This window comes from Drosophila suzukii, chromosome 2L (assembly GCF_043229965.1).
Source record: "Drosophila suzukii chromosome 2L, CBGP_Dsuzu_IsoJpt1.0, whole genome shotgun sequence".
Classification (NCBI taxonomy): Eukaryota; Metazoa; Arthropoda; class Insecta; order Diptera; family Drosophilidae; genus Drosophila; species Drosophila suzukii.
Window position 1 is genome coordinate 17,377,687 of NC_092080.1, and position 27,349 is coordinate 17,405,035.

At 39.1% G+C, this 27,349-nt stretch overlaps 1 protein-coding gene across 1 annotated transcript; it reads left to right on the forward strand.

The window, feature by feature from the left end:
* The first annotated feature begins 266 nt into the window (after window positions 1-266).
* On the forward strand, window positions 267-14,496 carry Wnt6 (Wnt oncogene analog 6). The gene is made up of 4 exons (XM_017068961.4): window positions 267-1,505; window positions 11,049-11,272; window positions 12,761-13,281; window positions 13,770-14,496. The coding sequence occupies exons 1-4, from the start codon at window positions 1,444-1,446 to the stop codon at window positions 14,229-14,231; spliced, it is 1,269 nt and encodes a 422-aa protein (XP_016924450.3). The 5' UTR covers window positions 267-1,443; the 3' UTR covers window positions 14,232-14,496.
* Window positions 14,497-27,349: the final 12,853 nt, after the last annotated feature.

Here is a 27,349-nt window from a genome sequence, read left to right on the forward strand (position 1 = left end):
GTTTCCTTAAAAAAGAGTAAGCCCGTCCTTTCAATTTTAGCATGTTAATAGAACTAATTTTCCTGATAATTCCTGATTAATGCCAAAAAGCAGGCGATCTGGCCCAGTGTACGTTGGGGGAACAGAACAGAACGCAACAGATTTTGAGCGCTCGGATCGCGCATGAGTGAAATAAATTTTCACGCTTCCAAACAGAGCGTCAGCAGAGCTGCTAAAGTGGAGGAAGAGACTTTTCGACGGCGACGTATCACCATCAGAAACGATCCGACAACCGACCGACAACCGACGTCCATTCATAGAGTGCCTTATATTTTTTGTGGGGTCGCGAGATCTCTCCGATCGGAACCGATCCGATCCGCAGAATCAGAATCAGAAGCAGAATCAGTCAAGAGTCCGGGCCCGATCGGTATTCGTTATATTTCGCGAGTGAGATTCGATTTTCGCGAGCGCGGAGGAGGTGGAAAATCCCACGGTTGTTACGAGCTTACGTTCTCGAAATGATCGGCTAGCGATCCCTCAGATCCATATGAACGGTCAGCGCGAGTGTTCCGATCGCGAGAAGAATTCACCTCGAGTGTGCGTCTTGTGATGTTGGGAACATGGGAAAATCGGGCGCAAAGGATGCGCCACAACTTCTGGATGGAACGAAATTAACAAAAACATAACTGAGCCGCATAAAGGAAGATCAAGGGCCAAAAAGGCAGCCAAAGCTGGGGCTAAAGCGAATATAAAAACCAAAATAAAAAGTACGGACAAAAGCAGAGTCGCGCGACTTGGGTCTTCGGCCTGGGATTCTCTGATTAAAGCGCGCGTTTAATTTCATTTTTTACGCTACTCCCTGGTCGATCCCAAAAAAAAAAATAAAAGGAAGAGAAAACAATTCCCCAGTTGGACTCCACCCTTGGCCAGGCTTTTGATTCGCTGTTCAACTTTTTGGCCTGAAACTTTTTGTTTGTTTCGTTCGCCTGGATCGCGAAACCCGGCCGACGACTCCTTGCCAATATTCCTTTTGGCCGCTTCTCAGTACGCCGGCAGCTTTCTCCGTGTGCGTACGCAGCCTCTGCCTCAAACAGCAGCGAAAAAAAAACACAGTGAAAGATCAGGAAAGATCAGCCAGATCATCCAGATCACCTCGGATCAGATCGGTGATCATGTCGCCCGGGATTCCGCAACCAACCGCCAACTTCCCCCTGATGAAATATATAAAAAAAATCCACTCAACCCGAGACGCTTGATTAATTCGCACACGTCAACGATATTCAAATAAGCATCTCGTGTACTCATCGTGGCCGCAATAAAAACGGCTTTAACTTTTACTACCTGCCAAAAAAACAAAACAAAAAACACTATATATATATAAAGCACTCACTCACTGAAAAAACAAAACAGCTCAACGGGCCAGAATTTGGTTTGTTGCCGCTGCATTTGGCGGCTCCAATCGATATGCGTTTGCTCATGGTAATTGCAATTTTAATATTCGCAATGCCAATGACTGGATTCGGCTGGTAAGTGGCATTTAAATATTATTCTTTAACAACCAATGCGGAACAAAATTTTAAATTTACTTGTAGTTAACAGACTGTTTACATGATCATAACTGGCTACTGTTGTTGTAATTCCTTTTTTAATAAACTATTTAAAATTTTTTCGAAAATATTATTAAAAAATAATTTCATAAAGCCATTAAACTTTCCATTTTACTCGACTTAATTAATTTAATTAGATATTTTTAAATATTATTTGATATTAGTGACAGGAGATCTATAAATTATAAATTAGTAAAACAAAGGTGTGGAGTTCTATAAACTCATTTTTTACAGCGTACGTAGCAATTTTTATATAAATATTTGTATATCCATATTTAAAACGTGAAACAATAGATACAATAGAAAGTAGAGAACATTTTTTTCATTGGTAATCAATTTCCTGGATCAGCTGGTAATGGTAAAAAAAATCATGAAAGAAAATTTCAGCTTGGTTTGAGCATTAGTCACCTTCATAATGTGACTATATTTAATAGCGCTTCTTAAAAATGATGTTGCTGACAAGGATCGTCAGCTGGTTTGTGATATATTGAAACGTAAACAAGGCATTGTAATATGTACAATGTACGTAGAACTTCTCTAAATTTAATCATCTGCTTTAGACTTATGCACCTCAGCTAACAAAGTCGCTTCGCTTTGGCCCGTTGGTGCCCGCTCAACATGCAATTTATGTTCTGTTTCAATGCCAAAAAACCCATTACCACCCGCTCGGAGGTCTTTTGGCCACAGAGCATCTGTGTTCATGTCAAATCGCATCAATTTACGAGATAGAGATTGGCGTAACAGCTTCCGGTTGGGACGACCGAAAATAAAAAAGTGCAGGCACCGCAGTACCAAAATAAATGCAAAACCAAAAGCGATCTAAATGGTCAAAATGCAAATGCAAATCCAAATCAGAGCCAATCGAGCGTGGCGACCGACTCGGCGGACCTTCAAAATGTGACGTTTGATTTAGATTTAATTACATGGCAACTTTTCTACTCTCCCCCTTATTTTTTTGTGGCCAAAATAAATGGCTACGAATAGAAGCGGATGAAGCCGAAAAACCAAATGACACTTGGAGCAATTTATGCGCGAAATTACAGGCGAAAAGGCGTCCAACGAGATGAATAAATAAATAAACAAACCGGGGAGGACAGACATCAAATAGAAGGAGAACTAGTCAGGGAAGGGAAGGGGTTCCTTCTTACACATAAGTTATGCACTTTGCCAAAATATTTGCCAGCAAAGTGGCATCAATGAATTCGCCCCAAAGAGGTCCGCCTTTATATCTATTTGCCAAAAGGTAGAAATATTGTGGCTGTCAACGGCATCGAAAGCCGAAATTTGGCAGGATGGATGCAGGGTGGCCAAAAGGGGGCGGCGTGGGCGTCGCGTGGCGTAGACTGCATGACTATTTCGTGGCTATACCCCCTGTATATATATCTGTAGATCTGTTTTTTTTATTTACATTAATTTAATTTGAGTTCTGTGCAACTGGGCGCGTCAGCAGCGAAGGTGGACACCTGCAAATTGAGGGGATGGAGGGTGAAAAGTGGCTGGGTGTTTCCATGCTGCATCCAATTCAATTGCCTCTTTTCACAATAAATTAATTAAATAATTAAAGCTCAAGTTCAGAGCTGTCAGTTCTTTTTTTTGCCGCCTTTTGATGTCGAACGTTGAACGAGATGTGCGTCCGTTGATGTCGCCACCACCCAAAAGTTGCACCGAAAACAAAAATTAAACCCAAATCGTCTGCCTTTGGCTGTGCCACTTTCTACGCTTCATCAGTGCCGCTCAAGGGCGGTGGGCAGTCAGAAGTATATGTATAAATAATAAAATAAAAAACAAACCAAACTGATGACAACCTGTAGGCCATGAAAGGTGACAGATGGACCGACCGACTCAGGAACAAGGTGTTAAGACACCTTTTGAAGGAAAAATGAGAAAATGTGGACTATGATTGCAGGTCGAATAAGAAAATTTTCATTTGAATCAAAAGCAATGTAAATAGGAAATACAATTAAGTAAGCCAAGATTATATTCAACAAGTACCAAAATCATGTTAATTTTTTTATATTTTATTTTAACCTGATACTATGCCAAAAATGTTAGAACATTTCTTAAGCCATACAGGCGTACTTTTCTGAAATATTAAATTGTAAGTGTTTTTATACAATACTAATTTTTCTGTATTTTTATTTATTTTGTTTTAAAGAAAGAAGTCATCTTCCTTGGTATAAAAAATTATTTCTAAAGTATTAAATTTTAAAAATTTAAAAAGTGCTAGCTCTCTAAAAAAAAAGAAAATGAAATGAAAATAATAACCTACTCAAGTATTTTCCCAAAACTAGACGCCACATTAATAAGCCCATTATAATCCATCATCCTCCCTAATGCACAAAACCAATCGATGGGCTTGCAATAACCGATCAAGTGCGGATCTGCGCAATTTGCATTTTACAATGGGTCCGGAAATAGCTAAAATGAGGCGATTTGGGGGGTTTACAGCCCCACAAAAACGTATCTCATTTTGTTTGTGTGCATTTGGCGAGTTTTGCAGCCGAAGTGCACTAAATCAAACGGTCGTTGTGTGAGCGATTGAGATCATAATCGATGGGCCAGAGATGAGCACAGACGAATGTGTGGATCGAATCGGCGGGGATCGCACTCGTATTGTGGGTAGATGTTCCGTTAAATGAATGGAAATTCCAGGCGGCAGAGGGGCCCACGAAGGAGGGTAGCCAATTACAGAGAATCTTACAACAAATTGCCGTTGATCGGGCAGAAATTTAGCGCTGATGTGTCTGGAATTTAATTAAAAACAGCGCTGCGAGACGATGATAAAGATCTCGCAATTCTCAAGATCTATGCAGTTGGATTTTTCCCCCGTAAGAGAAAACCCTAAATGAGCTCATTTCCGTTGGAAAATCATTTGACATTTGCCGGCGACTTCCTGCTTTTCATTCAATTTGCAATTCACATTTTCATTCATCGAAAATCCGTACAGGCAGTGCCCCTCATCTGCCGATTTTAATTTTTTTTTTTGGCACTCGCAGCATGTGAAATGGTAATTAATGCCAGGCGGGGCATTTATGGGTTAAGGCAAACAGGGGGCGGTGGGCGGTGGGTGGCCCAGTGGCCACTTAGTCTCAAGCTGTGCTGGCTCCACAGTCGGTGGTTGCATCAACAGCATTGCTCATACGCCCCGTGCAACCACGAGATCATCTCTGCCGCAAATTTGGCACACTTTATGAGCCAGCAGCAACAAACACCCCCAACAGCAAAAGCAAAAACAACCCAATAATCATGTTCAACTAACGAGCAGACAAAACTCGGCCAATTGCCAAAATCCACTGCAGATGAGTTGATTATGAGCAGAAAAGCATCAAAAAAAAAACAAAACAAGAGTCTCTGACACAATTCGCTCGACATTAACGAGAGTCTCGGCGTCCGTGTCTCTAGAGAAAGTTTCACGTTCAAGTTTCTTTCCCCCAACCTTAAACCCCAAAAGTAGCTAGTTACCGGGTACTAGATTTTCGCAAATCTTTTAATTAAAAGTCATGCCATTTGTTTAATTTGTTAATTTGTCGCTTTCCCCCTGTTACATTGACGAATGTGTCTGTCTTCGGTCTGTCTGTCGACTGCATCATAATTAAATTGGATGACGAAACAAAAGAACATCGACCAGACATGGGTCAAGTTGGAGGACAGTGTGGCACATGAACAGGTAGATGATGATGGGCCAGGCCATGATGTCTGTCAAACAGTTTGTGCCCAGAACTCGGTCTCGTCTTCATCTCATAAGGATGATGATGGTACCAGCAAACTTGGGCAAGTACGGAAGCTGATTTGGGATTACTATATGACAATGAAAAATAAAAACAGTTGAAGATGTCCCATTCATTTTAAACTTTTTAAGATATTTTATGACGGTATTTAGGTAAATTTGTTGATTTATTAAGTATATTAAGTAAATATTTCAGCCAAGAAATTTTTCAGGATTCCAAACCTTTCCTTTTGTCACTAATTATTTCCTTAAGATACCTTCTGAGGACAACATCTTTATTTATCGTTATTTCTATTTGCAGGAGTACAAAACGGGTTATATATAATAACAAAATATTTTGTACCAATTCTTATAAAACTATCTAAAAAAAATAAATTTTATAAATTAAACAAACTTACTAAAACTAATATTTAAACAACAGACAAATAATATAAATGACTTCTTATTTCATCATAATAAAATATTTACCGCTCCCTAATGACGCTGGCATTCTAAGCCTCAAGAATCCTTGCCCATCAGCCGCTGCCCGATTCTTCTTTCTCACAGCCTCAATCACTGTGATTAAGCACAGTTTAGACATCCTTGACATGAACATGACCATGTCCGTGCGTCGATGATCGTTCCCTAAGCCCAGCTACGCCTATTTGAGCCATAATTAAGTTAAACGTTGTCGCAATTTGCGCACCTCAAAGTCACCAAGCCCCGAGATTGATGTCGCCTTTGTTGGCCCAGAGAGTTAAGAGTTGGCCAGCGGAGTTAAGGCACTTAGGGCTAAAGTTGAAGTCGTGCCCTGCCCACTGGAACCAAAGAAGGAGGCTTGTTAAAGGAATGACATTGCCCAGCGCAGCAAAATACTCATAGTAAATATGCCTGAATTATTAGCCAGCGTTTTTGTTGCGCCAATTGGACATGGACATGCCTGGGAAACTGTATGAAAAACATAGTTTGGTATTCCAACACCAGTGATTTAAAGGCATTAAAAAGTGGGAGATCATTTTTTAGAAGTATATACTTCTTCGTTTGAATGCAAACTTTAATAAAAATAAATATTTTCAATATCTAAATAAGGTACTTGGTTTCCTGTGATAAATTGTTTGACACTTGCCTAAATTTCGACTACTTATTTGTGGCAATCTTTAACTTATTATGTATAAAATACAGTAAATATTATTGAGCTGTAGATCCTTTTACCCAGATTACCATAGCCTTCGTAAATAGATCCAGTAAATTTAAGCTCAATGACATATTCTTGATTTGACATAAGTTGGTTAAGTGATGTAAAATATAAAATCATATAATGTTTGGCCTTGGACCCTTTTTCTTCTAGGTTAACAATCCTTTTTTAAATAGTTCCATTAAAAACCAAACAAATGTAATAGACCTTTAGTCAAAATGAATCAAGTGTCATACGACCATCGAAATAGTGACAAGTGTATTATTCAAATCAGTGGCGTATAAGATGTTTATCTTTCTGGGGTTAGGACAGAAAGAATTAGAGGACATGTGCTGAGCAGGGTGAACACGTTAATATGATAATTGTCAAATGACAAACATCAGTTCCCCAGCTCCAGATATCCCTCCTTCCCCCAAAAAGGTGCCAAAAAGCAGCATGCGGCGCCCACACACGATGCCGCACCCACCGGATCAGATCGGTCCCCAGCTCCCAGACGTGTCAACACCTTTTCGGTGTTTCTTATTTATTTATTTAACATTTTTTTTGCCAGTAGCTGTGGCCGGGGACCTAATCGATTGTCAATGCTGCCGCCCACATCAAACGCTTCTCCCTCGAAATTCGTATGCACAACAGATCAGCACTTGCGCCGAGGCATTCTGTAGACAAATATTTGAGCGCGCAAATGAAACTGACCAGCCGCAACAGCACTTGACTTGGCCAAGGCACAAATCCAACGGACCAGCTCAGAGCAGGCAGTCAGGAAAGCCAGCAAGTCAGAAAATAAAAAGCCAGATTGCCAGCCGGACGACCAATCCAATGGCCATTCATTCACTTGTCAACGCTTTGTTTAAATACTTTGCCACTCGCATGTTGACAAGTGGTTTAAGTCGTTGATTTGTTTACACTGACCACGGGGCAGCAGGGGAAGTTGGAGGGAAAGTCGACGAGGACTGCAACCTGACTCACGAAAATGAGTCAATCAAACGATTCTACCTATTTACGTAGAGATATTGAGATAACAAGAAGATAAACTGCAGCCAAGAGGAGACTCTTCGAACAGATGAGTTCCCAAAATAAGTTAGGGGTTCCAATTTTGTTTCAATCCTTCTTCAGTATTTTTAACATCAAATGGAATAGTTAAATTTATCTTTATATATATTTATATACCTTTATTATATACTTAAAATAAATAAAAATTGAGACTTCGAAGGGTTTTCTCTGTGTTAAAACATGATATTGGGCAAAAAAGTTCCATATTATATTATTCATAGGCACAACTCTTACTTTGAAAGAACTAGTTTCCTTTTATTAATCTTATTTCGATAGGGATAACCTATAAAAAGAAATATTTTCTTTCTTTCTACATTCCGGGAAAGTCCCAAAAAATGTAGCTGCATTGGCCCACCCATTTATAGCACATATCTACAAGTGCAGGGGGTATGGGATAGTATGGGAAATTTCAACCACTTGTCTTTTTGGGACTACCAAACCAAACCGGGCACTTTGATCAATGCCAAAGCACCTGAAGAGAGAGAAAGGCAGATACGAACGGAAAGAGAGGGAAAGGAATCACTGAAAGTCCATTGAGGCCTATAACGACACCCATACGAGGCAAGGCAAGCAAACACACACAGATACTGGGAGCAAAATAAAGATACGTTACCAAGTGTTGCTTTACTGGATGGGATGGTATGGTATAAGATGGGATGGTATGGTGTGGTATGGTATGGTATGGTGTGGTATGGTATGGGGAATGGGATGGCGATGGGAATGGGCAGAGGGATCGGATCGGTAGAGGGACCTGAGAGACCTGAAGTTGTGCTGGCTCCTTTTCATGTTTGCCGACAACTTCGCTGCCGACTTCGCTGCCAAGTAAACTTCAGTTCAACTTCAAAAACCAAAAAGTGTCGAACGATCGGTTGCTCCACTCTCTGTGCGGCTATTTTCCGCTTAACAAAAATCTCCTTTTTCTTTGTTTTTCGAGTTGCTATTTGTGTTCGGTGGTGGTGGCAACTTGTGTGGTTGAAAGGTGTTTGAGTTCTTTAGATCTCTCCAGTCATCAACGCAACGCAGCCAAGACGTCATCATCATCAAAGCAGCAACATTTAGAGTAGCAGCAGCAACATCTAGATTCCCAACAGCAACAGCAATAGCAATAGCAACATCTCGATCGAAGATGAAGATGATCATTGTGATTTGATCTTCAATTGTTTCTACTTTGTTTACCAGCGCGTCTATCATTTGAAGTTTGTATTTGGCGGCCGAGACTGTTTTTGTTGCCTTTTGGAGTTAATATTTTTGTTAAGTACTTGTGCGTGCGTGTGTCTGCTCTATTTGTTATTTTGATTTTTTTCCATTTTGTAGCTATTAAGTTGTCATAATCTCCTCGAGTGTTTTGGAAGTGTGTGTACATTTTTTGTGGCATTGCCACAGGGAGCTGCAGTGCAACAGCCAGGTGGCAAAAGCATCCCAGGTGGGCATCGATAATGGGAATCTGAAGCGGTTCAAGTGGTTTATCTACTGGCTCTGAGAAAATAGGGGGCACCAGAATTGGGTTATCAGATATGCGAGAACGCTGGGTAAGAATCTTTGATCGCTGCAGAAATTTGATTTCAGAACTAAAAAATTTGAGTAAGAAAAAAAAATTATTTTAAATATACTTATTTTTTTATAACCGATAAAATAATTTATTTAATTTTTTTTGCATTGCAAGGCTTTTAATAAAAAATCTTTTATTCAGCATTTAAGTTTGCTAACCTGTAATGCAACAGCACCCAAAAACTCTTTAATGTAATGCCGAAATCTAGTAAAGTCCGTAAAATATATCTCTGAATACAAATACGATCCACATATCATCCGGTTATTAGCATATTTGTCGGCTAAGCTTCCACTTATGAGTTTGGCGCCATCCAATGCGTAAATCTTTTCGCACACAAGTTCATTAAAAATAGTTTTATTTATTTATTTATGCTGCTTAGCTGAAATTTGTCTGCGTTTATTTGCCTAGAATGCCAAAACCTCAAAAAACCAAAGGAAAGCTTCCAAAAGATGAGCTCAATTTTTGTGAATCTTATTTTTTACTTTTAGTCTTCGTCATACGTTGCGTATACGTAATGGCGACGATGAAGAGGTCCTCATTAATTGTTTATTATCTTAAAATCGAGCGGTTGGCAAAAGTAGATGAATATAATTTTAGCCATACTTACTCACACCAACATTTTTGCAATTTTCCCAATCGATGCAATTTTCGTTTTCATTTTGAATGCCATTTGCCGGCTGGTTCTGCGGCGTTAAAATTTAATTTAGGTGGAAAATTAATAATTACCCAACAATGTGGGTGCAGTATGTGTATGCACACGTATGAGTATATCTTTGTGTATACCTATAGTAGAGTGTATATTCATTTGGAGATCGACTTCTCGGGTATGTGTCAGCATTCAGAAGCGGCCACTGAAAACTGTTTCTACGGGTACTGCTCGCCTTTGGCGCTGATTTATGTTTTTCCATTTCAGATTTATGACTTTTTAATAGCTCAATCGCTCGGCTTTTCGCTTTTTTCACATTGCACATTCGCGTGAAATTTACTTTGGCTGTTCGTGAACTTTGCGCCGATTTCCAGTTGTGTGGAAAGTGTTTCGGATGGTTTATGCTCTGCCCGGTTTGAGATCGCGGGTAAATAAAGCGCTTAATAGGGCCTTCTGCTGCCAGTTTTGCTCTTCCCTCAAGCACTGATTGATCGATTTGTCCATCATCTATTGCCCCCAGCGATTCCAGTTGCGATTGGTATTTTCAGAACCATAAAAGTGAGGGGAACTCTCAGCTGAGTCAGTCTAAAAATACAAGAAATCACTGCCAAGCCTCGGCGAACTTCAAAATGTGAGCTACGTGCAGATTATTCATCGATGACAAAGTGTCTGATAAATGCCTTTGGGCCAGGGACAAACCCTTGAAGGAAAACAAAATGTTGGTCATAGCTAATCGAAAACGTGATTGCTTATCGGTTGTGACGTTATAGATATAGATTTACAAAGGTGTGCCCTAGGTGGGGAATATGGGAAATGTATATTACTAAAACGGATAAGTCAGAGCAAAAAATGACTAAAAGACTTTTAAATGAAAAAAAATGAAATGGTTTAGAAAATAAAACAAAATCAAATTCAAAGGGTATCAAAAAATATGAAAATATTTAAATTTGATTTAAATTTTGCCTGGATTAGTAACCTATATTTTGAAGCTGAGCTGCAGGGGATTTGTATTGTCTTTTGTTAAAAAGTTTGAATTTGTTTTATTTATTTTATTATATTTTTAAGTCATTTCAATTTTTTTCAGAGACTTGAGCACTAAATTCTTTTCGATCAAAATCAATACAAAAGTTTTTAAATATAACCAAATTATATAAATCTAATATTGATGAAATGTTTGCCGAAAATTCACATTATGTATTTTTTATTTTATTAAAACTTTTTTTGCGTGTATACATTTTATATTTTAGTTTGAAGCTGATGCAGTAGAATTTCGTTATATTTTTATTTCTCTAAAAAAAAATTTCTTAATTTTTTAGGGCCGAGGGCACCAACATCCTTCTCGATCCAAATCTAATGTGCAAGAAGACACGTCGTCTGCGCGGCAAGTTGGCCGAAATCTGCCGGCACGATTCGGCCCTGCTCAAAGAGATCATCATCAATGGCATCAACCTGGGCTTCCGCGAATGCGAATTTCAATTCCGCAACCGGCGGTGGAATTGCACTGTCCTGCGCAAGAGCATGAGGAAAATCTTAATGCGCGGTAAGTAGTTTTTAGAGTCGAACGAAACTAGTTTTGGGGGAGGGGGGATACAGTTTATTATGCAGTGCCAACGGGCAACCTGTCAACACAATCTCTGAGCCTCTGAGTCACACATAAGGGAAACCAGGTGGAGATGCTATCGCGGGTTAGCTGCCTAATTACAACTCATCGTTGCACGCCCCGACTTTATTTCCTTTTTTTTGGGTTGTCATGGACAAGGCCTTGCAGACCGCACCATCCATCAAGTTGCATAATAAAAATGCAGCGACCCGCGCTGATGAATAGCGCCTGAAATGAGCCTACAAAGCTGTCAATTTTAATAAATTATTGCCCAGGAAAGTGGCAGGCGAAAGGAGGAGGCCTGGATGGTTTGGATACTGATCCTCGATCGCTGCACTTAATGACAACAATGCGCAAACAAAACACATACCAAACGGTGGGTATGCGGCCATAAATTCCACGGGCGTAACCACCGAAATTCTCCTTTGGTCGGTATAAAGCCTCGCCCTGTCAACCTGTCAGCGAAAATAATACAAAAAATTAAAATAAGAAAACCCAAAGAGGTCTCTCATGTAACACTCCATTTTAGGGTGGCTCAAGACATATCACCTGTCGCTCAGAAAAAAGAACCAGCACTTCACCTTCAAGCGCATTACAAGCGTATGCAAATTAAAAACCCAGCGATTACAATTGCGATTCGGATTTCGATTTCGTTTTCGCTTTCATTAAACGTGACTGTCAACACCACGAGTCACCAGCGGACATTTGCGATTTGTGATTTGTGATTTGCATAGAGCAGCGATCGCTGATTGGTGATCGCCAATCGAACATGCAATAAATCATTTTGTCGCCGAGGCTGACAAATTAAAATCAATCAGGCGACACGTGCTGACAACGCTAATGATTGAGGATTGATTGAACGTGGGGGAAATTGATTGTGGCTCTGAGTTCTCGTTTTAATGGAAGGAATGGAAGGAAAGAAGGATATAATATTATTGCGAAAAATTTACATTAATTATATAGATGGGTGAAATTTTTTTTTAAATTCCTTTTTTTTTTTTGTTTTATTACTAAGGTTTTACGTATAATTAAATATATTATTGAATAACATAACACTCCACTTAATCCTACACTTAAAACAATTAGTTATAGCTTGTAGATGACTATATAATGGAAGATTTAAAATCCATTAACGAATTCGGATATACTTACATATAAAAAATTCATTAACTTTTGTTTAAAGCATATAATGTTATAAATTTAAAATTATAACACTTTACAATCTTTAATTGGTCAAAAAATGAAATATAATGTTTAAACAGTTTATTTAGGTTTCGGAATAATTTAGGCACAAAACATAAATTTATTTGAAAATAATTATTGGGGATATGTAGAAATTAAAGAAATAATAAAATAATATTGACAATATTGTTCGGAATTAAGTCAAAAAATAGTGCCTTCTATAACCAAAACTCTTATTTTTTTCAGATTCCCGCGAAACGGGTTTCGTGAACGCGATCACAGCCGCCGGAGTGACCTACGCGGTGACGAAGGCCTGCACGATGGGCACGTTGGTGGAGTGTTCCTGCGACAAGGCGCACATGCGCAGAAACGGCGGCCAACCGCAGATGGTGACGGCGGCGACCGCGGAGGCGGCTCTGGAGCGGCAGCAACAGGCGGCGATGCTGCGGCAACAGGTGCCGCTGCAGGGTGAACATCCCGGTCAGCAGCAGCGGATGAATCGCATCAACAACGGCAGCACCATGATGGATATATCTCCAATGGAGAACCGCAACGGACGGAACCGAAGGCCCGGCGGAAGGAGGGGGCGTCGCAAGTTCTGGGATAACATCAAGTTCCCCGAAGGCCAGTGGGAGTGGGGCGGATGCAGTGACAACGTGAACTTTGGCCTCCGGCACTCACGCGTTTTCCTCGACGCCAAGCAAAGGCAGAGACGCAGTGATCTGGGCACACTGGTCAAGTTGCACAATAATAATGCAGGTCGATTGGTAAGTAGCAAAATATTATTATTATACAATACAAAAATGTGTTAATATAAAATATGTATAAATACTTATTATGTGTCGAACAATTTTGCCAACTTTCTAAAGATATTTAATTTTTTTTAAGGATTATTAAAATATTTATCTTAAAATATTAAGGCCGAAAGCCAAAGACCATTTTATTTTGTACAGCGCATAGTAATATCGTCATAGGATTTAGGAACAGTTAAGGGCTAAAAATAAATTAATTAATAATTAATAGCTATTGAAAATCCCCTTAAACAATAATAGGTATATAAGTTCATGGGTTATGGAGAAGGAAAATATTATTCGTTTAAGCTAGAGTCTTTAGATTTTGTTTTAAAATCCCAGGGAGAGCTCAGTATTATTTACTAAATAAAAAAATCTATTATTTAGCTCTTGAAACTAACAAAATCTGTACATCAATTTTTAAAATCCGAATTTATTTGTTTTTAAATCTTGATACCTTTCAGGCCATTCGCGATGCCATGCGGCTGGAGTGCAAGTGCCACGGGCTGTCCGGCTCCTGCACGGTGAAGACCTGCTGGCTGAAGATGCCTCCGTTCCGGGAGGTGGCGGGACGACTGCGGGATCGGTACGATAGTGCCAGGAAGGTGACGTTGCGCAACGACGGGAACAGCTTCATGCCGGAGAGTCCGCACACGAGGCCGGCGAATAAGTACCAACTGGTGTTCGCCGACGAGTCCCCCGACTTTTGCACACCCAATGCAAAGTCGGGGGCCCTGGGAACTCAGGGCAGGGAGTGCAATGTGACCAGTTCGGGATCCGATCGATGCGATCGATTGTGCTGCAATCGAGGACATACCCGTAGAATTGTGGAGGAGCAGACCAATTGCAAGTGCGTCTTTAAGTGGTGCTGCGAGGTGACCTGCGAAAAGTGCCTGGAGCATCGAGCGGTCAACACCTGTCTTTGAATGACCAACATTATCAATTGTATTATTTTCTTCGGTTTAGTCAGGAATAGAATTTTGAAAGCTTTCCATTTCGCGTGATAGAAAACACACACTTACAGAGAAAACGTTTTAAGTATTAACTAACAAGTAAACACGAGTATCTCTAATCTTTTAGCTAGTTGTAAATACGAAATAGAACTCACATAAACATGCCTACGTTATATCATTCATATGCAACTCATGTAAGCCTTGTAAATAGTCGTAATAAAATGAAAGAAAATCTAAACCAGTTATTATTACTTCAGAAAAATTTTTTTTTTCAGCCTAGTTCCTTTGGGAATTACAACTCCTTCCGCTTGTCATCCAATTAATTGCAAACAAATTGAATTTTAAGTAACCAGATTGTCTACAACAAAATTATATGCTAAACGGAAATGTATTTCAAATCGATTCGCCCATTGATTGAAATCTGCATAAATGATTAAACGTAAATTAATGAAGACAACACAACAACAATACACAAATCGATTGAGCAGACTGGCAGCTAAAACGAGTTCCCAGTTTCATTCAAGTGTATCTATCTATCTTTTGGGCATAGTCATTCCGTTGACTTTCCCATAAATTAACACAATTTTATTGTTGTCGACACGAGATAAAAATCTATAGAAATTTGCCTAAACAGCAAACAAAAGTTCGATGACAACGAAAAAAAATGCAAAACGCATTTTGAACAGAATGAAAATTGATTTGCCCATTGTGCATAAATTACCATTCGCAGACAGATCGATTGAGCGCCATCGATCTTTAAATGCATAAATTAAGAAATCAAATCGATGTCGCTAAATGCATGTAATTAAATGATTATCGTTTTGTGATGTTCTATCATGAGCAACAGAAGCTAATAATATGCATTAAAAATATTATTATCATCGAAATTCTTAATTGGATAGTTAAAAGTTGTTTATAGTTCACAGAAGTGTTCTAGGGGTTTTTTCTAATTTTATATGTGTGTGGCATTCTATATGATTATAATATTTTGCTATGATTTTTGCTTTAAAAAAAAGTATATCGTATGAAATAATCTCAATTAAATTGAATAGCTAAAATCTATTTAGACAAACAAAATAAACAAAGAATAAATTGTATACCCAATTCTGTGTACATAAAGAGCCTTACCGAACCTCTCAGCCAACTAAGAATCGGGATAATGAAAACCCCAGAGTTATCCACCGACAAGACCGAATGCCGATCCATTTGCCTACTCTGAGGTGATTGTGAGTCTCTTATTTGGTTTATTATTTTGGGGCTGCCGAGGAGACAAGCCCATGCCAGCGATAAGATACTCGCAGCAACATCAGCGGCAGCAACTCTCCAAAAGCAACAACTAATTAACAATCGCATTCATTTTATTTATCGTACAAATGCAAACCGCTTGACTTCCAAAAAAAACCAAAAAAAAAATAAAAGAGAAACAAAAGACGAAAACTGTATCTGCATGCATTTATAAAGCCTCCGATGTGGATACGGGATTGGGTTCCAGATTGGATTCGGATTGGGATTGGAATCTTCTTGGCCGCTGCTTTGGCTTTGGTTCACTTGACTGAACAAAATGTACGCCGAGATATATGTGCGTTGGGATCTCATCTCTTCTCCTCCGCCTTGCGTTGTTTTTCCAGATTCCAGTGGCTTTATCTTGGGCGCGTTAATGAGATTTGCTTGTATCTGAAGCCATTCGGCAGATGCGTATCAGTGGATTTCAATTAATTGTGGCGACGCTTATTAGTCATCCATCTAACAAACTAAACACGAGGCTGGCGCTACCTCAGTCTCACTCCTTCTCCATTATTTTTTCTAGAGTGCCATTGACCTCGGTCTGACCTTGGCCGCGGTGGTCGAAGAGGTCTTCTCATTTACTGCATTTTTCTGGTATTTAAATGAAATATAATTTGTATGCTGTTCCTTAAACCGAAGGGTGAGTTTAACTTGAAATTAAAATTAATTTTTAGGCCTCCAAATTGTTGCCATGAGATACCATTATTAATGCAATGTATTCCAGATCTCACTTTTAATTAGAACACCCTTATAGCTATGAAAAATAATAATTAAAATAAATGTGTTATGTGTTTTGATACAAAACTATAACTCTGGAAATTAGTAAAAATTTTATGAAAAAATCCTATACCTTAGATACTATAAAAGGAAAGGTTTTGATAAACTTTTCCATGATTAATACATTGTTTTTTGTGGTATATATTTATATAAAATATATTTATTTTAATAATACTTTTTAAATGTTGTTGCTGCTATCGTATTCAATTACTAACATTATTTATAAATCATTTTCTCTCCCAGTAAATAATTCCTGTAAAAGCGGTTAATTTTCTTTTAAGTGGCGCTTAAAATGGCGCCGCATATCAATCTGATGTATAGGGAATATATAAATGTGCCTATATAGACACACCAACTAATGGCTTAATTCGGAGGTGTACATATCGATCCTCGATGATCAAGCTGCAGGAACCATTTTAGCCAAATTGCAGTTCTTGGCCGGCAGTTCGCTCAAAAGGAGAAGCAACAACAAACAACGGCAGACGGGGCGCTACAACAATAAAGGAGAACAACTATTAAGACCGCTTGAACGCCTGTCCGGGATCCAAATAACAGCAACAACAGCAAACAGCAACGAAAAACTACAGAAACAAAACCTGAAACATGAAATTCCTGCGTAATTTGTAAGGAAAGGCGTGAAGAACACCAACGAAGGCAACACCTTAATTAATGTTATTAAAATGGAACGAACGACCGACCGACCGACCGACCGATGGACCTGGAACCTGGAGAACCTGGAACCTGGAGAGCCTGCAACCTGGACCTCAACCTGGGTCCAGAGAGAGGGCCCAAGACCTACAGCCCGAGAAGGCTCAAAAGACAACCCGAAGAAGCGGAAAAGAAGAAGGCAAGCGTAAAAGAATGTGGCAAAAAAGGGAAGGGAAAAAGGGTAACGCAAAAAGGGTCGATCGTCCACAAAATATTCTTTGGGTTGGTCAATCCCTGACTTTGACTCTGAAAGTGGCTATGAATCGGGAAATTCTGGTCTTGGAAAATAGAAAAGGTAAGGCCAGTCTTAAAAGGAAAATTTTGGAAAAGTATTGTGGCTGGGATATCCTCGAATAAAATAATTAAACGTTTTTATTCCAAAAAACTAATGGAAGTTTTTATTGGGATTCAAAAATATTTTAAAACAAAATGTTAAAAGTCTAAATTGACCCAGTCTCAAAAATTAAGGTTTTTATTTCTTTGTTTAAAATATTTTAGAAACTATTGTATTTGATCTTGGCACCCTAAATAAGTTTTATGTGATATTGATCTCCTAGGGACAGTTTCCTAAAAATGGCGCAGTGCCTTACATAATTTAAAACCACAAAAGCCTACCGCAAGTTTACAGACTTCCTTCAGAAAGTTCCCAGGCAAAAAGACAAAATGTGGCCATCTGGTGATCGGACACGCTCCATAAGCAAAACCCTGGACTTCACCACAGATTCCTTCGCAATATCCATGGTCCTCCACTGACTCTCTGTGCTGCTGTCAATTGTGGGCCCTGGGTTCCCAGCGTTCTAAGACGTTAAGGCAGATTTATCACTGGACACTCTGGAGCGCTGACTACTTGACATATTCATTAAATTTGCCACATTGTTGCCGGCAAAGAAACGCCAGACAAAGCAGATGATGCTCATCATTTTGACACCTTAATGTGGTAATTAGGGTTTTTCCCCACTTCCTTTGATGCCGCTGAAGATCCTTAAAAGCCGATGATCGTGAGCAAATATTAACACAGATCGGATCGGGAAGATCGCAGATGGATGGGCAACGCCCTGGACTGGAACTGGGACTGGGACTGGTCTGCTCCGACCCTTAACGGTTTACGGCGAATTGGCTTAAATTATTTAAAGATTACAACCTCCAAGCGGGGCACACAAGGGAGGTAGAGATGCAGAAAAAGATCATCACCCCGGACGATCTGTCTGCGATCGTGAATCCTTTTTCGGGTGTGAAGATTATGACACAGCAGAAATGGCAGGCGGCGGAACCGAAACGAAACGAAAGTCGCTGGCGGCAATTAATTTCAAATTTTTTCCGACCCATGGCAGCAGGGCAGCTGCGATGGGACCCAAGGTGATCCAAAGAAATTGCAGACAAATTAAGATAAATGAATTGTTTAATTGTTCCATGTGGCGCAGGATTTTTTGTGGTTTTGCGCCCTGCTAATTTGACTTGTAATGTGAAAAATGAGTGAAGGGATAAGGTTGGAAATAAGGTTTAAAGAGGGGAAATGTCGATAAACACATCTGAATTTGGAATATTTGCTTTGAGATCAATAAACTATATTTTTGAATTAATGAATGAAAGCAGAGGGGTTTGACCCGAGCTTTGATAATTAAATAATAAAATAATTAATGTATGATAATTAAATAACCTATTGTTAATAAAACAACTATATAAGATGTTTTTAGCATTAAATTAAAATCGGAATAGGAAAGTTTTTTCTAGTTTTTGATGTCAGGAATTTTAAATAATTAGTTTACTATGGTACTATGGAATATGGTATTTAGATTACATTGCATCCTTCCCAAAACTACATTTCCGTTAAGAAAAGGATATTAAAATTTTAGAATGCCAATTTAAGGTTCAGCTTTAAGAATGTAATAAAATTTGTTATTATAATTTAAGAAACTCTGTCGGCAGCTTAAATGTTCCTCTTCCATTACAATTTTGCAATCAATTTTAGTGTTATTACTTTTCTTGAACGCTATTACTTAAGCATTAACACCCGGGTCATACAACTCAAATGGCAGGGGAATCATCAATCAAACTCCTGATGTCTAAATAATGCAACACCAAAGTTGAGCCTTTTGTCCAACCTTTGTTGTGGGTTATTGTGCCCGGGTTCTTGGCTCTGGCCACAAAGGACTACCGCGCTAATTAATACCAAACCGAAAGCCAGATCTCGATCCGTTCGTGCCCCAACTGTTGGGCCATAGCCACACACGGCTCACGATCGCCATCTTCAACTCCATCTTCATCTCCATCTAAGCTAAATAAAGTTATTAAGCCTTGAAGCCAAGAGGGAAATGTTGCAGTGCCAAAAAAAAAGAGGGGGAAAAGGAAAGGGAGGACCAGAAGAAAGACTCGGGCTGAGAAGCGAAAGGCCCAAAACGCAGCATGTGTTAAAATTATATAGAGAGTGCGTGTGTGGACCGTACGAGTGGACCCCCCTAATGGCGATGGACTCAGACTCGAACTCGGTCTGAATTCGCCTCCCGAAGGCCCGAGATCTCAGAGTTAATAAAAAACACATAATTGCGTATGTTTTGGGGTCTCTCAGCGGAGATCCATGCCCGTATTCCCCCACATCCCATCGGCCGATCAAGTGCGAAGTTCTGCGCAAACGCCAAGCGCCTGTGAAAATATGATTTTTGTTGCCATTTCGTGTTTTGCCACTTTGGAGGTCTTCATCATTTTTTCATCGTTGCTCTCGGTTATTGTTGCTGCTGTTGCTGTTGCTGCTGCTGCTGCTGCATGTTGAATGTTGCTGGTTGCCTGTTGCCGGTTGCCGTGTTTGTGTTGATCTTGGTTTTTGTGTTTCCATAAAACTGACCCCATGGGCAGTGAAATTAAGTTGATTTTTAATGCAGTCATGGTGGGTAGTCAAGCCAGGTGGGTCTCTGCCCGTCTTTCTTTCTTTTTTTCAGTTCCTGTCTCTCTCTTTTGATTTACATCGATGCAATTCAAAAGTTATGCCTTGCAAAAAACATTTTTTTTATTTTTATATAACTTTGTTTTTGGTCATAATATTGATAAGAGGTTATGGGGTTTTTATTTAATCCGTAAATTGTTTATTTGACTCGAAATTGATATAATCAATTTCAAATTACATTTAATTTATTAAAACATTCATGAAATTTTTAAAAAATGTAAGATTTTAAAACGTATTTTCAGAAGTTAAACAAAATGTTTGTATCCATGCAGGAAAAAAAAATGGCAATCCTCCAGTTTTTATCCTAAAAAACTAATGAAACCCTTTAAAATAGACTTAACCCTTAATGAATACCAATTCTTTCCTTTCATTAATTAAGTTTATTCTTGTAACTGATCTGGTACTATAATTTTCTTAACATTTCCTTTTACCCCTTACTCAACCTTAAATTCATTTAAAACCTATAATAAAATTAATTACCCCGCCGCGGCCAATAACAACTAACCCAAAATACTTCCGTCCGCTCTTCATTCCCACCGCTCCCTCCACCGCTAAACTCCTGCCCACGTTTCCCTCGACGTCGCCATAATAAATTTCAACTTGTCTACACCTATTTTTACAAACATTTAAAAATTATTACACAGTCTTTTTCATTATGCCCGGGATGTGCGGACCCCATGATGCGGCCTGCCCATTGCCAAGGCCTGATGACCTTAAATTAAATGTGCAGCACATGAATTATGTAAGCTGTTTAATAAAGTGATTCCATTTGCATGCAAGAGCCCCGCACGCATGCGCAGCGGGCAGTCTCCAGACCCCAGAGTCCCGATCTGGAAGTGGAGCTCAAGCTGGACCCCGACTTCAACAACTTACTCAGTGCACGGAGAAAAATATTTTAGCATTTCGTGTATCATATTTAAATATGCTTATAAGCTAATAATCTAAGTAGTATTAGTGTTCTATATTAAAATATTATAGTTATTTATGCCTACAATAATAGGACAGCAAGGAATAAAACAAGTAATCTAAATTTTCCAAGTAATAAGTCCTCTAAAAACAAGTCAAATATCAGAAAATAGATAATGGAACCAAACCTCCAATCATAAAAAAAAGTCTTTACAAAAATCTATTATCAAATTTTAAAAATTGTAAACCACAACAAACCCAATCAACCATCTAATATTGAGCAGTTAATATGGTCTTTAATTTGTCAGTGTGTAAACTGGACCCTGGAGCAGGGAGTTTAAAGATGGAACTGGAGGAAGAGGAGTTTGGGGACTGGACTTCAAACTGGAGTTGGGGATACTCTGAGCTGGACTTCGCGCAGCGCGCGCTGATTGTCGCTTAATAAAAATGGTTATTGTGTTTTACTTTTTTTCTTGCTTCTCCTCAGTGGTGGGAATCGTGGAGAAGGGGACTGCAGTTGGGGGCTAAGGATCTCTGTAGATTGCCAGTCGGCTATTTATGTGTGGCTTTTGTAAGAATTATTAATGTAAATCTTTCATAATTTTCATAAGCTGTGCGCGTGCTCGATGCTTAATAAAAGGAACAAGAAAAAAACACATGGTTGAGGGCAATTCGACCAAAAGATACCTGATAATTTCTGAAATAAATGAGCAATCCACTCAAAAGCAGGATCATTTTTATAAAATGAATGTAAGTAGTATAGTTACTTACCTATCAGGAGGGTTTCATAAATGTAGCAAATTATGTATTGTTAATAATATTCACTTTCACATGCCAATATCTCCATATCTCCAACATATTACTGGGTACAAAAATAAGCCAAGAAATCCTTGGATCCCAACTGGGTTTACGGTGATTTATGATGCCATCTGGCAACGCTGTGTGGCATCCTGTGCCCCAAGCTTAAAGCTTCTCCCGGGTGAATCCCCAAATCGCAAAGCTCACAAAGCTCCGGCCAAAGTTCATTCCGATTTTGGCTCCACCCACACAGGGCGTTCATTTTGTCGGGGAACCGCAGACATGCGCATTGGAAACTAGGGGGTTGGATGTGGATTGGATGCACTCCGTTCGCCAGCCGGCAAACAAAATGAAGTTGCCAGGATGGCAATGCAGCACAGAGAGATCGAAAGCCGGCCAAATGACAGGCAGCAAATCAAAGTCACAGGCAGCGACGGCCAAATGTTTTTAGGTTTCTTCCCTGCAGCCTCCAATGAGAATGCATCTGCAAATTCCATAGCCTCCGGCCTTTTTTTTCTCCCATTCGGTTTTTGACCAACTGTTGATGCAACTTGTTGGATGACGAATGCAGTCGACGTTCAGCGCCACATCAGTGTCATAAAGCACAGCAACAATGGAGTCTTTGGCCGCCTGTCCATTCCGATCCCTCATCATCTGCCTGTAGGTGCCCCCTATATCATCTCCATCCGTCTCCATTCCGTTCGCCCGGCACTTCTTCTGGTTGGCTGGCAGTCACTAAAAAGCCAAGATGGCCGCTGGAGCCAACGAGTGGAGTGCCATGCACTTGAACTTTCATTTTGATGATGATGATGACCACAACGCCGACGATGATGTGAATGAGCGCTGGACAGTCCAGGTCTGGCTAACCACCTTCGTTCCAAAAGGGCTGCAGTAAAAATATGACAGAGTCTTGGGACCGATAATAAGAGTAAATGAGAATATTATGGTTATACAGCAAAGGAACAATATAAAAGATTAATGTTTAACAAACACCACAAAATATATTAAAGAATAAAAGTTACACATCCGTACTATATCCTCCCAAAATAGCCTATGCTGAAAGTTCTTAAAAACTGGGAACACATCGAAATAGCTTATACCTTTTATGAAAATAATGTGGAGAACAACTTTCGTTTTTTGCACGTACAATATTTTTTCCCGATTTAAGATAAACAACCTTTCTTTAATAAAATAAAAAACATGTTATTTCTCCTAATAACATTATTAGTAATAATATCTGAGTTTTAAAAATAATACAAAAAATTATCCATGGTATTTGAGAAGCAAATAGGACACCTTACCTTTTCTTCAGTGCCACTTGGATATTTTGAAAACCTTAAAAAACCAAAAACCCTTTAATATTTTAGTGCGTTTTCATTGCTAAAAACTTTAATTTATAAGACTTCGATCCATCCCTGGTCATCTGAGGACTGCTTACACCAGCTCGTTGCGGAGTTGTGTGCGTGCTGTGGTTTGTAAACCACTTGAAACAATTTTTAATTGTAATTTGCGGAAAGCTACGCCTTCCCGCCAACTCCCCAGCATCTCGTGGTTGCTAAACTTGACATGACCGCGCACTGAGACAGGGGCGGTACCCCAGGAGAAAGGGGGCATACCCAGGAAAAGGGGGATCAGGGCGGTACAGACTTCGGAAGCTCCGCTTGCATAGTTGAGAGCCAAAACATTGCTGGGATGCCAGTCGCGGCTGCGACGAGATGCTGCCAGGAATTTTCATAGAAAGGCGCTCCTGGTATGCAGACGCGAGCTATACGAACTTTGTGAGTTCCCCCCTGAAAATAACAGCCAACCCAACCCTTACAGGCGGGCCAGATTTGTAGGTGGGCCCTCGGATATCGACTGTTTAAATTTTGGGACGACAACGTGCAACGTGCAATTAAAATTGAAAAATTTTCCCACACATCTGCAACCGAAAATTGTGAATAAAAAATAAAAAATAAAAAAGGGAACCAGAGGAAGGGAAAGGGCGAGTGAGCCCTGCACTGATTTCTTTTTCATGTCAGGGCAATGCAAACTGTGTGTGCACTGATTGGAGGCCAGCGGAATTTTTCCCATACGAAAGACCCAGACTCGAGGCCCCAAACCCCCAACCCTTTTTACCTTGTGCCACTTTGGCCCCAAGAATTCCACAAGTTATGTTCGCAATGTCGCCCGATTTTGCGGCAGGCAGGGGTTGCAGCCGAAGAAGCCGCAGAAGCTGCTCTCGAAATTACTTCGATTAATTTTCGCTTAATTTTTATTTTTATTTCTTACTCCGCCGAAGAGATATTTCTTCGACGCGAAAATTTGCGTCATTTTGTCAGATTTTTGTCAGGATTTATGAACGCGCCATCGTTTCGAGTTAATTAAACGAAAAAATCGACCTCAATGGCGGGCAGCAAAAAAAAAACAAACAAATAAAGTCCAACCGAAAATTAACTAAATTATGGTGGCTTGATTTTCGGTAACCCTGGGCTACGTCATTATGATGAATTTTTCATGGATTTTTCCTTTTTAATGAGCGCAAATTGTGTTGAACTTTGGGCACACCTACAGTCAAGCTATGCAATCAATAGAAAATATCGATGCTTTTTCAGGGGATTGGCCTTATTAAGGCATCACAAAGTGGGCTTATAATTATTCTTTTAAAGCTGTTGTTGTGTGAGACAAATAAATCCTTCAAATTTAAATTATAAAAAAAAATGTACAAAATTCTGTTTTAATAAAGTGAAGAAAATATTCTACATTCAATGTTGTTTACTATTACCCTTTGAATTATTTTTATTCGTCTTTCAAATCCTGTTTTCAGAGAACCCTGATTGGTTTTTTTTTACAAAACAGAAATAAGATCTAACTTTAGTTTTAAAAAAATATTTATAATTTAATTAAAACCAAGGTAACTCTGTTTTAAGAAAAAAATTGTTTGTAAAGTCAGAAGTCTAACCATGATATAATGTTATGATTTATTATTAATAGGATTTAGAAATTTAAAAAAAGAAAACAAATGAAATTCATTATTTTTACTGTATGGTGTTTCAATTATAAAATAACTTATTGTTTAAAATTGTAAGTAATTTCATCCGCAACCATGCCCACTCCCTAATTTGCATGTACTCATTAGAAATGTTTCCCCTTTAGAAAATTCAATAAGAAAGCCACCCCTCGCTGGCAGTGGTATCCCATCAACACTTGCCCTGGCCCAAATACTCATGTTAATATCTGTGAAATTGATCTGATTGTAATTTTAACATGATGCTTACCCTGACCCTTCGGCGTCTGAGCGTCAAACCCCCTTGTTTTTGGATTCCTCGTTCCGGTGGAATCCCATACAGTTCACTGAACACCGGGAAAAACAATGATTCTACCCTCTGTCCCTCAGCTGTCTCAGTCTGAGTCTGAGTCTGGCTGACTGGCTGGTTGGTTGGTTGGTTAATCCTTTCGGTAATTTATGCGCCCTCATCCGAAAAAAGCTGCCACTTACCGAACTAATCATCAGGCTGATTCCGAATCCAATTCCAAATCCTGCTCCTGCTCCTGCTGTTGCTCCTGATCACGTCACGTGTCCTCCTCATTGCCAACATTGTTCTTGTTGTCGTCGTGGTTGTATTGTTTATTGTGACAATTCTTGTCAGCGGTCCAAGCAAATGTCAACGGCACATTGATGGATGTTCCTCTCCTCCGGCTGAAATGGCTGAGCCCGGGCCAAAAGCAGTTGAAGCCACCGCCAGGTGATGGTGATTCATGGCAATTGTATGCGGTAGATGTGATGGTCAAATGCCCGCTGCCGTTGTTTGTCTCCGTTTTTTTTTTTTTGGTCACTGTGGTTTTTTTTTTGCGGTTTGAGTGCCTGCCAAATGGATGGGGTTGCTTAGCTGAATAAGAGATGCAGTGCTCGAAGCTGTTAACGGATAATTTTTAATGAGCTTTAACATTAACATTGTGCACAAGTAGACAGAAAGGAATTTCCATTGAAGAGACACCAAGAGTTACTAAAAATAAAAGTTACTCACAATCAGGGAGACTAAAATAATAATATGAGAATCAAATAATTTTTGTAGAATATGATTTAATACATTTAGTGATGGCTCACATTCTTATAATTATTAAATATTAATATAATTATCTTTAGCACTAACATTGTGCGCAAAAGAACGGAACGAATTTTCAACTGAAGAGACAACGAGAATTACTAAAAAGAGGAGTTACTTTCAAATAGGGAGACTAAAATAATAATATCATAAAATAGTTTTTGTAGAACAGGATTTAACACACTGATGGCTCACATTCTTATAATTATTATACATTACATTTATGAGCTTTAGCATTAACATTTTGCGAAAGTAGACAGAGAGGAATTTCCATTGAAAAGGCACAAAGAGTTACTAAAGTTAGAAGTTACTCACAAATAGAGAGATTAAAATAATAATACCATAAAATAATTTTTGTAGAAAAGGATTCATAAATTGAGTGATGGTGTACATACTATCATGAATCATAAGTCAAATTAATTCTCATTTTTATTATAAATGATAATAATAAGTAAACTAATTTTTGTAGAAAAGGGTTTTTTAAATTTAGTGGGAACCTCATAGTATCATAAATCATAAATTATATTAATTTTGATATAATATAAATATATTTATATATTTTTTAATATTTGTAACTAAAGAACTATTTTATGGCCTTCAGTCTGCCTCTAAATGTTTGGCCTTAATGTCAGAATAGGGTTTTGATTATTTATTAAATTTTTAGCTTGGAAAATATTTTCTAAAAATTTGGATAATAATTGTTATAATTTGTATCCCAGCCTTTAAGTTTATTCAACACCCAACCTTCTCTTAATTGAATTGATAAATTGATTTATTAAACAAGCCAGCTAATTGATTGCTCTCAATCAATAAATAACCTCATTTGATACTGACGTGTTTCCGTAATTGGCAATATTCTATTTAGTTTGACAGACAATTTATGATCGTCAAGATCTATTGCAACCCCGTTAAACGATTATTTCTTGATCAATCATTAATTGCTCAGAACTGCAGTTGCATAGACATTTCCCCTCTTTTTCCTTTAAATAGACAGAACATATTGCATTCAAAAACAGCTGGCAACAAGTGTTTCTTCAGCTCGCCCAGAAAATCCCTTTGAAGTGTAACAAGTAGCGAGTGAAAAGTCAAAGAGGGTTAAGTTCACAGGCACACACACACGATCCAAATGAAAATAAAAGAAAAGCCGCCCGCCTAAACGACCCATATTTTGCGATGCTTCTGCTGCTGTCCTCCAAAAACCCCCCACTAACCCCACTTAACCCCTTGAACTAACTAAGGAAGCAGACGTGAATCAATTGCCTCGGCCTTTGTTTTTCGCCGCCTCGAGTATATAAATTAGCATATTTCAAAGGCAAACAACAACAGCAACAAAAGAACGAAATTGCAATAATTGGAGTCCTTGACAGGACAACAATGACGTGAGTGAGAGGAGGATAGCGAGAGGATGGCGACACTGCACCAGTTTCACTTTTGTTGTTAACCCTTTGATGTTCAGCAGAAGTGGCACTCGGTCGTGTGTCCTTGCCACAGCAACAAAAACACAAGGAGGCTGCTTAATCAGTCTTTAAAGGCCAGACAGAAAGGCAGTCAGGTGTCAAGAGACCCCAGCGACAAGGGGTTAAATCTTAAATCTT